At 39.2% G+C, this 12,081-nt stretch overlaps 1 protein-coding gene across 5 annotated transcripts in view; it reads right to left on the bottom strand.

The window, feature by feature from the left end:
- Window positions 1-2,651: 2,651 nt before the first annotated feature.
- Window positions 2,652-12,081, bottom strand: part of qkia (QKI, KH domain containing, RNA binding a) — an 85,889-nt gene continuing 76,459 nt past the window's right edge. For 4 of the 5 annotated variants that reach the window (XM_008399971.3, XM_008399973.3, XM_008399972.3 and 1 more), the window contains exons 7-8: window positions 9,156-9,230; window positions 2,652-6,095 (exon numbers count right to left, since the gene is read on the bottom strand). In XM_008399971.3, the coding sequence (XP_008398193.1) occupies window positions 6,079-6,095; window positions 9,156-9,230 (92 nt within the window). In that variant the 3' untranslated portion in view covers window positions 2,652-6,078. Of the gene's footprint in view, window positions 6,096-6,512; window positions 9,231-12,081 lie in introns of those variants that run through there. The other variant, XM_008399970.3, reaches the window with a different exon arrangement.

Raw genomic sequence — 12,081 nt, 5'->3', positions numbered from 1 at the left:
TGTCCCTTTGTGTCTAATCTATATTAAATATGAATTTCCCTTTACTGAAATAATCAATTCTTCCTATAATATTCTAATTTACCGAGATGCATCTGTATGTGCTTCACAAAAATCAGAAATTCTCTCTGATCTGAACAAAATGGACGGATTTGAGCTGAAGTCGCTTGATGTCGTACGGGAGAGGAAAAACACTAAAAACCAATCAGAGACGAGTAAGTCTGACAACCCAACACTCATAAAAAAAAAAAAGAAAACATAATTCTGCTGCCTGTAATCACATCTCTGCCTCTGCCTGCAAGTTTTAAAGCAGCTGATCCGTCTTCAGATCAAAGCAACAATCTGAATGTTAATTTCAGAGAGGAGAGATGTTAGCTCTGATGTTTCTGTTGTTTCCTTCTTGCTGAGACATAAAAAGGAATCACCGCGTTTAATGGCAAGGTTATTTCTGCAGTGAAGTGGGGGAGAAAAGAAAGGGGTAGAAAAGAGTGTAAAACAAAAATAACTCCGGAAGTGCCGTTTGTTGTGTTAAGGAATCAGGATTAATATCGTTAATCGTTCGGTTGAGTCGGTATCAATACCCCGAATTAGTGGAAAGAGGAGCAAAGCTGAGTGAACCCAGGGAGGGGAAATGAACAAGCAGCACTGGCGGCGCTTCAAATGGGGGAAAAAAAAAAAAAAAAGAAATAAAACTACCAGAAAAACAATAAGAGGCGGCCAAACATTTTCCACTGAAAGTCTGAAACACTGAGCTTGTTTTGATCCCAGAGTACTTCATATTGGCACGGTGCACTGGTGTGTGTCTAAGCAGCATAGATGCTCCCAAATGGCCCAGCGGTAGTTGCTCCATCAATAAGCTGAACGGGGAGAAGTGCTCGTCGAACAGACAACAGCTGGAGATAACCGCAACGCCGCCGTCCCCGCGGGAACAACAAAAATGGCCGACCGGCTTTAGACCGTCTTCCATAAATCTGCTCAGAGTGTCAGCTGTAAATTACTCCCTTTTTTTTTCATAAATGTGTGCTGATGAGGCTTTCTGCCCACAGTAACTTTAATCCCTCTGAGATGACTAATGTGAAGTATTTTTTTGAACAGATTGTGATGAGTGCTGCAGTAACTAATGGCAGGAGAAAAGCTTCATCTTCAGGGATTAGAGCGGCTCTTAAAAGTGGACACGTCCCAGTTAGAAAAGGCGCCGCTTTTATGGCGGAAAATAACAAGAGCCAGGAAAAGTTTTACTGCATTTAATAAGATAAATATCCTGAACAACTTAGCTGAAAAGAAATGGTTTAAACTATTTAAAAGGAGCATTCAGTCCTCCTCTGTAGGTGGCACAACATTTAGATTCAGCTTTTTTTTTTTTTTAGTTTGGACTCGATGCCAGCCTGAAATATAAAATTCCTCTTCATCTTCAACTTTGTAGCAAACACCTGAAGGGTTTAGGGTCAAAAATGACTTGCTTGGAAAAAATGTAACCCCTAATCATGATGCCACCACCACCATGCTTCACTGTCTGAATAATATTCATTTTGTGATGCTTGGTTTAGTTTTTTGGAGGAAATATTAGAAATGTGGCCCAAAGATTTAATTTTAGATTAATCAGGTCATAAAATCAGCTTTTAGTCATGCTGCGATGGAAAAATGGTTTTCAGGAAGAAACCAATCAGTTGTGGTTCTGGTATGTCCTCAGAGCCAGATTAGCCTATTTTCAGCTAAACTGTACAGAACATCAGTCACATTAAAAGTGGAAAACTTTGCGATGATTCAGAAAAGTCACCAAAATCAAACAATTTGCCACTTTTGAGATCCACATTATGCAGCTTTTTAAGAGCAACCCGACTCACCGCAGACCCCGATATAAAAGCATGCAGCTTACGCTCTCCTTCATTTCCTGCAGGGCTCAGTGACGCAGAAGGACAGGAGACTAAGATTCGTCTGGACGCAGCAGCAGTGCTGGAACCGAGCAGACAGCGTGGCAGCAGCAGTGACCACCCTCCCACCGAACCGTGCGCTCGCCTCTGAGGTCAGGGGTGTCCAAATGTTTTGTCACCTTTGACAAAATCACAGTCAAAAACTTTAAATTGTTCATGTTTGATGTATTAAAAAAGAAGGGAATCTAGTTTTCAACTTATTTTCGCTTCACTTCAACAAGTTTATTCCCAGCTTGTAGATCAAGTTTTATAAGTAAAATAAAAGCTGATTTGGGTGCAGCAAAGTCAACTTTTCAGTAAAAGTTGAATTTGTTTAGTTCTAAAAAAGTTTAGTTATAAAAAGACTAATACTTGGTGCTGCATTTAACATTTTGCATTGTGAGAAAATTATGTTGGTAATAATTTTACCCTGATTACAAATTAAATATCTCCTGCATCAACCACCTGTGCTGCACTGCAAAAACACTAAATCTTACCAAGTATTTTTTGCAGCGTCGACAGACAAAGTTTGTATTGCTCTTGAACAAAATCAGCCAAGAGCCACAAATGGCCCTCGAGCCTCACTTTGGACACCCCTGAGTTAGGTTGTGTGTGTGTGTGTGTGTTGGTGAGTAAAAGTCGTGGCCATACGCTGGTTTTAATCGTGTTAGTCCGTGAACCAGACCAGGGTAATAACATTCATGAAACAGGTTAAAAACACAAGACAAAATATCAGCAAGTTAGTAAAATTCTTACTAAGAATGTTTATTAAAATAAATGCCAAGAGGTTAATAAGAAAAATAACAGCATACACCATGAAAACTAAATGCAAGCATGTAAAAATACTTATGACAAGGAAACTAATAAAGTCGCTAATGAGTTAAACAAGCTGGGAGTCGGCAAGAAAAACAAAAATCTAACAGAGAAGAAGGCAAAACTCCCCACAGGAGACAGGTTGAGATGGAGAAGAGGTGGTGGGAGGGCAGGGGGAGCTCATAAAAATTAAGAAAAAAAAAAACACTCAGAAACATGATTAATATACATATAAAATGAGATTAGAAAAATACATTATAAACCTGTAACAATGGCTGTTAATTACATTATCATACATGTAGTAGGCAGGCCAGAGAGAATACGGTAGGTATAGAGTCAACCTTTCACCTGATGGACTTATCCAGCCTTTCACAATGACACAGCATGGTGGAACATTGCAGAGGGGATTTTCTTAATACTGTCAGATGCTGATTTGCCATCATCTTTCTCCACGTTAATATTGCATTTCAATTTAAAATAATAACACTGAAGTAGAAAACAAAAAAGAAAATCATAATTCATTGACCTTTTGGTGTATCAGCGAGAGAGAAAACAGACTGCCGACGGCTCTGTTGGATCCCAGAATTTCTCTATTTCATTTTTGTTTTTTTTTCACCTTTCAGCAATAAGCTGTCAGTCGTTTCAATAACTGGAAACTATCTGACTGTGAAGCAGGTGCTTGTTTCATTACCCAGCGCTTCCTTTGTCCATTAGAAATCTCATTACTGTACTGATAGTTTGTTGTCAAATTGACACGGAGATATGTGGACCGGATGACGCTGTTCAAACAAACACTTCCCCGTTCGGCTCCCTGAACGCTGCTCATCATCAGAGCGTCTCGTGGCAGACTACTTGGTTGCTAATGGCAGTTCAATTTGTTCAAGATACAAAGTAAAACCAAAAAAATAAAATAAAATAAGACAATAATTCATATCATCAATAAAATCAAAATTAAAAGACGAGATCTGCTCGTACAGCAGAGTAAAGGGCCATCAAGTGAAGGAAAAGGAAAACTTAAAATCATTTTCAGGAAGACAAAAACCATGGCACATATTTTAGCTGGTCAAAACGACTGCTATTCTTTTTGCATAGAGTAACTCGGGCGGCGCCGCGGTGCGGCGGCGGAGGCCCAGCTCGTCTTTTTCCGAGCGTGTAACACTTGCCGTTCCTCTCTGCGCCATCTTGGTGGGTGCTGGATATCCTTTTTTTTTTTTTTTTTCCTTTAATTCGTTTTATTTTAAAACACAACTGGATACTAAAAAACAGAAACCACTGTTGATAAGGCACTTTGATTTGATCCTCTCATGGTTCTGACTGCTTCAGTCTTTCCTTTCTCCAATTAGATTCCAGGCAACTTTTTCTCACCCACTCGCCTTCAGTTTTCCTCCATCGGAAACATTTTTTCTTAATTTTTTTATTATTATTATTTTATAACTGCAAGTAAAGTATCAAAAGCTAAAATTGCCAAAAATAGATTGATTTTTTTTCTCATCTCCAGCACCCTGTAAAATTATCTATGTTTTTGTTCTCATCTGTATTTTTATATGCATTGACAGATATCTACATTTTTATATATTTATATATATTTATAGATATATATATATAAGACGTATGTATAAAGCAATTTGAACAGGCAGGCATGGCTTTCACATCCTATTTTTTCTTGAGATTTAAACAAAGGATCGTGGGCTCAGAAGCTGGACTACCATCAGAGGGAGGTGTGACACATTGTGGATGCACTTATGGATGGTTTGGCATATGTTAGGTTTCATTAGTAAAATAATTAAAAGAATAATATGCAGAAAGGTCAGGATTATGTCGACCTCATGCCCCAACTTACACACACATAACACAGAGGACAAAAATGAAAACTAAACGGAAAAAAAGGAGAAAACAAATCCACTGTAGTGGGAATAAATCTGCAAAAATGGGCCAAAAAAAACCAAACAACAAACCAAAACAATAAACCTCTTGCTTGTCATGAGTGTCTTTTCCCCTGGCACTTCACTATAATCGAGTAGCATGTAATTTTAGTGTTAATTGCCTGTTTTGACCTCAGGAAAATAAGAACAAATAAAACTGAGCGGGATGGGGTAAAACTCCTGTTCCAGCTGAAGGCAGGCACCCAAACTAAAAATCACAAAGAGAGCCCTCTGCCAAGCAGATGCATAACTGCAGATATATTAGTCACTGAAAACCCTTTGGCTAAATACGCACACAATACTTTTTTTTTTGTTTTAATCTTTGTGATCACAGCTCAGCTAACTCATCGAGATATTCTTCTAAATACATCAGGCACTGGATAGTGGATGTAGTGTGGATGGGGCCCACGTCCCCGAAGCCTCACCCCACTTTTGTTTTAGTATTAATCAAAAACACACACTCACACACACTCACACAGACAGACCCATCAACCCAAGCTAGCCCCTCCCATCACGCCTTTCGTTTTCAGCCTCAAACGCTAAAACTCTGTTCTGACTTCCAGAGATAACCACCTGCTTTGTTTCAGTATCTGAAGCTAATTAGTTCAATCAGAACTGAAAAATTAAACACAATAAAAGTGAAAAAAAAAAAAAGAAAAGCATTAAATCAAGACAGGAAAAAAAACATAAATCATAAAAAAAGCTCTTTTTGCAATCATTTTAGCCATGCTTTAAAAAAATAAACAGACAGAAAGCCATTAAGAGGGGCACACCCAGAATGTGTCAGCTCATAATTACAAGCTCAACAACTGAAATACATGTTGGGGGGGGTTTGGTAAAAAAAATGACAGAAATTAAACACGTTAATGCAAGTGAACGTTCCCGTTCCTTCTGTTTCTTTCTCCGCTGCGGCAGACGGGGGTCTGAGGGGCAGGTGGGGCAGGTGGGGCGTTGCTAAAGGAAAGTCTGGGGCAATTTGTGGGCGATCCCTCCAAAACCAAAACGGTCTGCGTCTCAGACTGGAGATGGAGAGCGAGTGAGGTCACCTAATCAGAGTAATTAAAGGCGGGTGGGATCGGGGGTTCTTTATTGCTTTATAATTCAGTGCAGATTCATGAGTAATAGCACAAACAGATCCGCCCGGTGCGTGATTCATGAGGAAAAAGAAAGAGAACGAATGGGAACTGAACTAATGAACAGAGGAAAAAAAATAAAATGAATAATCCACAGCTGTGTTGGGTTTTTTGTTGTGTTTCAGTGAAGAGTCTGCATCTTTTTGTCAGAACGTGTTAGGGTAACTGTACGGGCAGGCGCCTCTCTCTCTGCCACTTGCGTCCGAGAGGCTAGCAAAAGGCAATTACCAGTTAACTGATCAGCAGGCAGGCTTGGGGCGGCTCGTCATTGGGTGAAGAGTTCAGAGGTCAGAAGGTCATGTGTTAGTTGCCGGTGGCGGCTAGGTGGTTAGAAACAAAAACAAAAACAAACAAACAAAAAAAGATAGAAAGGATATTAGTGTCAGCAAGAAGAGACTGGAATGACATCATTTTAACAATAAAATGAATGCAATCTCACATGTGGCCCCTCCCAACCCGCTGCTATGAGGTGAACCTAGCCTGAGAGTCATGATGCTGCTAAGCCACACCCCCTGAATCGGGTCGGTTTAATTTAAGCGCACACTGCCCCCGAAACCACAAAACAGAAGCAAAGAAAAGCCGAACCAAAAAAATTAAATTAATTAAAATATTTAAAAAAAAGACAAAGAAATGAACAAAAATCTAGTGTTTTAGTGTCTTTCACAAACAGTGTGATTAGTGGTAAGCTGATCAAAATAACTAAAGTTACGAGGTGCAATAAATAGATGAATCAATGCTTTCTGATTCTCTCTCTCTTTATTTCGCAGTATATTTTTATAGAATATAAATATACACAAAACCATAAATACATTTGATATAAAATGTTCCAAATATAAAATGACAGTACCTCGTGTACAACTGAAATATCAAAAAAAAAAAAAAAAGTATTTAGCTTTTTTTCTCAATATATTTGCAATACACTGCAGAGAACGCAAGCTACGTCAGCTAATGTCTGCGCGCGTCTATCTTTTCTAGAAAAATAATAAAGAAATTTAAATCCCGTAGGTGAAATGGTGGCTGGCAGCAGCGCAGCTACTCGTCTCTCAGAAACAGGATAGAAAAGCTCCCCTTTGTCTTTGCTCCTTCTGAGCAGAGGAGATAAATGATGGATAGGAGCAAGCTTGCTCCCCATTTTTTTGGCTCTAATTTCACATCAGAGGAATGTCATCCTACACCTTAAACACTGCCTGCAAACTATTCGTTTCTTTTAGCTTCACAGCTGCATGAACCGAATCTCTTAAGATCATTTTGCCTGAGCTTTGACTTAAACACACACTGTCACTGTTCAGTACTACATGTAAACAAAATGTGCATACCACACTCAACCATTTAGCAGGTGGGTGGATGTACAGGTGCATCTCAATAAATTAGGATATCATTTATTTCAGTGATTCATGACACACAAAGTGACATACTGTTTATTTCTGTTCTTTTAGCGACACTGCTTACAGCCCAACATTCAGTTTGAGCTTTTTGCTAAAGAAATTAGCTGCATTTCCATTGATTGCATTAATTGCGGCAGGTTAACATTTTGAAATTAAATCCGACTGATGGAAACGCAGCAATTTTGAAAACTCTCGTTTTTTGCTAAGTTTGGCTCTAGGGTGAGATTGTTTTTTTTGTTCATATGGAAATTGGTTTATTTCACAAAACTGCAATGGAAACACTTTATTTACACGAGTCACATGATCAACAGCTGGATGTTGCCTCTGGCGCAAACGAAAAGGCGGCGATAGGAAGTGGTACAGGGTCACAGTGCGGCAGTTTTTTAATGACTTATCGCGTGGACAAACTTATTCACGTGTGATTTTGTGTTTTTTGATTAATGGAAACAACACAATGCGAGATTTTTTAATTTTGCAATGGAAACGCAGCTAAAGACTGCAACCTACCATATTATCGTAAAGTTCAGTGGAAGAAAAAAATGTTTGGTAGAATGAAAATCCCAAACAAGGCCGAAATAAAATGTATACACAGATTATGTGTGGCCTTAATATTTGCCTAGCAGATAGTCACTTTACTTATTGGAGGATAAGCCACAATAGCCATTGCCAATAGTAAAAAAATTAATGGAAGGAAAAAGTGTGGTAAAAAACATGCTTAAGCAACACTTCCAAAACTACCAAAACCTGCTTTAGTCTCCATTTTACCACAGCAGGTAGTTTACCAGCAAATTAATCTGGCCTAATCTCCAGATTACCCATGGACCCATGGAGCATCATCAACAGGAAGACACCAGACCCAACAGTGCAGACAAACTGAAGGCCAATATTAAAGCAGCCTGGGCTTCCTGAACACCTCAGCAGAACCATGCTACGCTGCACTGGTGCAGTAAATCATGCTAAACACCAAGTACTGAGTGCCATCCTGAATATACCATTACATGCTGTCAGCAGGCTCACATTTCTGTTTTAAAATGCTTAACATTCAAATGTTGGGGATTTCATTAGCTGCAAGCAATAATCATCAACATCATCATCAGAAATCCTGGCTGCATTCCTTGGGTTTCCACAGCGATGTCAGAGCTCCCAGGTCGGCCATCTTGTTTGACAATTGTGTTTTACAACTTCTACTGCATGTATTTGAAGTCCATCTAAGGATCAGATCCAGACTACGATTTTTACAGGAATAAAGTTGTAATATTGTGAGAATGAAGTAGTAATTTATAGAGAACTCCCATGTGAAAAAGACAACATTTAAATGATGAATGTTGAGCATCTTGTGAAGTTGTACTTTGGTATATGTTTTGCATATAACACTTAATAGAAATATTAAGCATTTAACATGTCAGTATCAAACTATTATCTGCAGCAGGACTTTGAAATTATCACACAAACAACTGTCTGTTTTGAAGAAAAACTAATTGAGCTGGTCATGTTAGATAACTAAGCTTTTTTTCCCTCATTAAAATTTTTTTTAATGTTTTTTCCTAATAAAATTGCTAATATTATGACTAATTCTCATAAGGAAACAATAAACGGCCCAAATACTCTGTCATACAAGGTCACTGGAGGGATGATTGAAATAAGAGCCATTAAAATCGTAAATCGGATCTGGTATTAAAACATCTGAGGTTTTATTTTTATGCCATATTGCCCAGTGCTACCAGAAATAAACACTGGAAATGCGTCACTTTGTGTGTAATTAATCACTATAATTAAAGGCTTTAATTTTCTTACTAAAATAAATGATCTTTTCAACAATATTCTAATTTATTGAGATTCTCTGCATAGGGCAGGCTAGGTGGGGGAGGAAAACTAAAAAATAGTACAATACAGACAATGTACAAGTTTCTGACTAAGGCAGTGAGGCATAATAGGCATAATATTCATATAAATGCATCAGTCAATAGCAAAATGTAGCTAGGAGACTAAACTGACCTCTGTCAGCGGTCACAATCCTTTGGTAAGGATGGACCCGCGTGTCATGCCGTCTCACTTTAGTAGCCATTGCACCTAGATTGTAACAGGTCCACAAGGTTAGAAACCGTTCACTTTGAGGAAGGAAAAAACAGTCATCTTTTACAGTGACAACATTCACATTTCAACCATTAGGATTTATAATGCTTGGATTACACAATACAATTAACATAATACAGATTATGGTACATATACACAACACGTATATCTTTTTTTTTTACAAGTAGAAAAACTTAGTAGAAAAAAAATAATACATCTTTTTGGAGATTTGCTTTAAAAACTGTATAACTTAAGTACTAAACTTCCACAGTGCTCAGAGATATATTGGGTGGTAAAGAGTAGGGGGTGCTGGGCTGTCTACAGGAATAATGTGAATCTCCCTGTGGGATCCAGAAGGGAACCGAGAGAAATTTGTCTCTTTATTTTGAAAGGTGGGGAAATCCAATCCAGCTCTGATGGTAATTGAATCGTGGCAGACACCACCTGCCTCTCCACCTCTCCTTCATTTTCTCCTTCCAGCTTTTCACCATTTCTCTCCTGGTCAATCTGCTCACTGACGGCACAGCCAGTCATTTTCCACCTATATCTGTCAACACTGATTTTCCCCCTGCTGCAGAGGTTGACACGGATTCATATGCATGACACAAACAAACTGTTTGCGTGTCGCGGGACGTGCAAGAGTTATTAAAAAAAGTGATGTGTGCAGGGATTAAAACGAAAACAGAAAGTCTCCCAGAGAAAGAACCGCCATATGATTTGAGATCTAAATTCAACAGGATTGTTGTTCTGAAGCTGTTGTGGTTGTGTGTTTACAGAGAATCTAAAAAGTCGACACACCTCTGGAAACAGGTTATGCTTCTTTTTAAGTAATGACATTTTCCATCTTTCTAACACCTACAGTGTCGCCTTTACTGAGCTCCCTACGTAGTTTCACAGGAACTCGCACCTCGAGACATGTGAACAATCAATGCACATGCCATTATTGGGGACTCATTTGGATCATCAGTGTTAAACGGCACCAAAAGAGAATTAAATAGACATTTGGGCCAGTGCTCTGTTTGCAATCAGTGAGATTGTTTCTGATACTTCCAAAGTTTCAAGCCTCTTGGATCAGAGCTGGAACTTGTTACCTCAAGGTAACCAGAGATATCCAGCTCAGGCCATTCATAACTCTCAGAACCTTTACTAAATGTTCTCAGTCACACTTCATCCACAAACATAGCTAGTGGACAGTCATGTCAGAATATCCACCAGCCTTACAGCTCACACCATCAAAAGAACATCATGTCCACAGTGAGGCATGATGATGGCTGCATAATGCTTTGGGCCTATTCTTCTTCATCTCGTGCTGAAAATTAGTCAAGGTGGAAGAAATTATAAAAAAGCCCAAATTCAAGTCAATGTTAGCACAAATTCAGTAACAGGAAGAGGAATTTCCTCTTACACCTGCGGTGTCCAAGATGAAAGCACAAAAACTTCTTTCTACAAATAAACTTCTTGTGCCTTTTTTATTGTGTCTGGTCAATAATAAACTAAATGTGCAAGACTTTATTTAAACGCACAAAGTAAGTAGTGTCCAAGATCCAAAGCACACAAAGTGTTCTAATAAATATTAGAAAGACATACTGTTTCCTGATTTTTTGGGTTGACTGTGGGCTAAAATATTTCTTCTGCACTTTGGACATCCCCACCTTACAGCACGGATCCAAATGAAAAGCTTCAACAGAGGAGGACTGAAGTCTGGAACGGCCTAGTTCAAACACAGACCTGAAGAAGGTTGTGCAAAGGAAATGTTCCCTCAATCTGACAGATTTGGAGCATTTTTGCAAAGATGAGACAACAAATGTTGCCATGACAATACTTCAAAGCAAAAACACAGAGCCTAGCACTATAATAAAATTATTTCCATACTATAACTTATAGAATTAATTATAGTATTATTCTGAAATATCACTGAAATGATTGATCTGCGTCTCATTTTACCAGAGGTGTGTAAACTTTTTATATTCACCAAGCACAACTCTAAAGAAGCTGACGACCTGCCAGTGCCTGGAAACAGAACTGCATAAAGCAGAGCCACATCCGTGAGAGTGTGTGAATGCGAGAGGTGTGTGTTGCTGAAGGCACCGATCGATAGTGTGAGTAAATAAAATGCACTAAGCTGGTGTAACCCTGCAAGTTAAAGAGAGAAAAGCCAGTCAGCTGTCCCTGCCTGTTCTACACGTTTCCCAGCGGCACCCATGATGCTCGGGTCAACTAAAAAATAAAAAATAAAAAAAATAAGCTGCCGGCATGTGATCTTAGAGACATTAGAGGAGTTTGTGTCAAACAGAGATCCGCACAAACTGACAGAGGCTCTTTTGTCTCAACCTGGGAGCAACATTCCAACAGTCCTTAGCACAACATATGCTGCACGTGTCAGAATATTCAACAGATGTCTCTTTGGTAGCAGATGTGTTGAGCTTTAAGCACCATTGAGAATAAGAATAATATGTGGAGCTAAATATTTAACTGTCCCTCCTGACAGAAACTAAGGAGGATGTCAGGTAAAAAGCGGAGAAAGCTCAAGTTTAACAGGGGTGAAGCTAAGACGACGTGAGGGAGGGAGGGGGAGAAAAAAGGGCATACTGGAGGAATTTAATGAACATCCCCAGTGGGAGCGAGAGAGGGACCGTCTCTAGGCATCAAGGCCTGCCCGCGGAGAACAGCGCGCAGAAATGATTTCAAAAGCTGCAGAAATCCGAGGGGATCTGCCGCCAGACTGAATATGCCTCCAGGCCAGTGCATGAAAAGGTTAGAGAGCAGGCTGCATGTATGAAAGTGTGTTTCTGTCAGTGTGCCTCACTTCATACTGAAGCAGATTCTGCTGTAAACCTTGCAGAGAAGA

The sequence above is a fragment of the Poecilia reticulata genome, chromosome 22, assembly GCF_904066995.2.
Source record: "Poecilia reticulata chromosome 22, P_reticulata-male-v2, whole genome shotgun sequence".
In the NCBI taxonomy this organism is placed as follows: Eukaryota; Metazoa; Chordata; class Actinopteri; order Cyprinodontiformes; family Poeciliidae; genus Poecilia; species Poecilia reticulata.
This window is presented reverse-complemented; position numbering and strand designations above follow the sequence as displayed.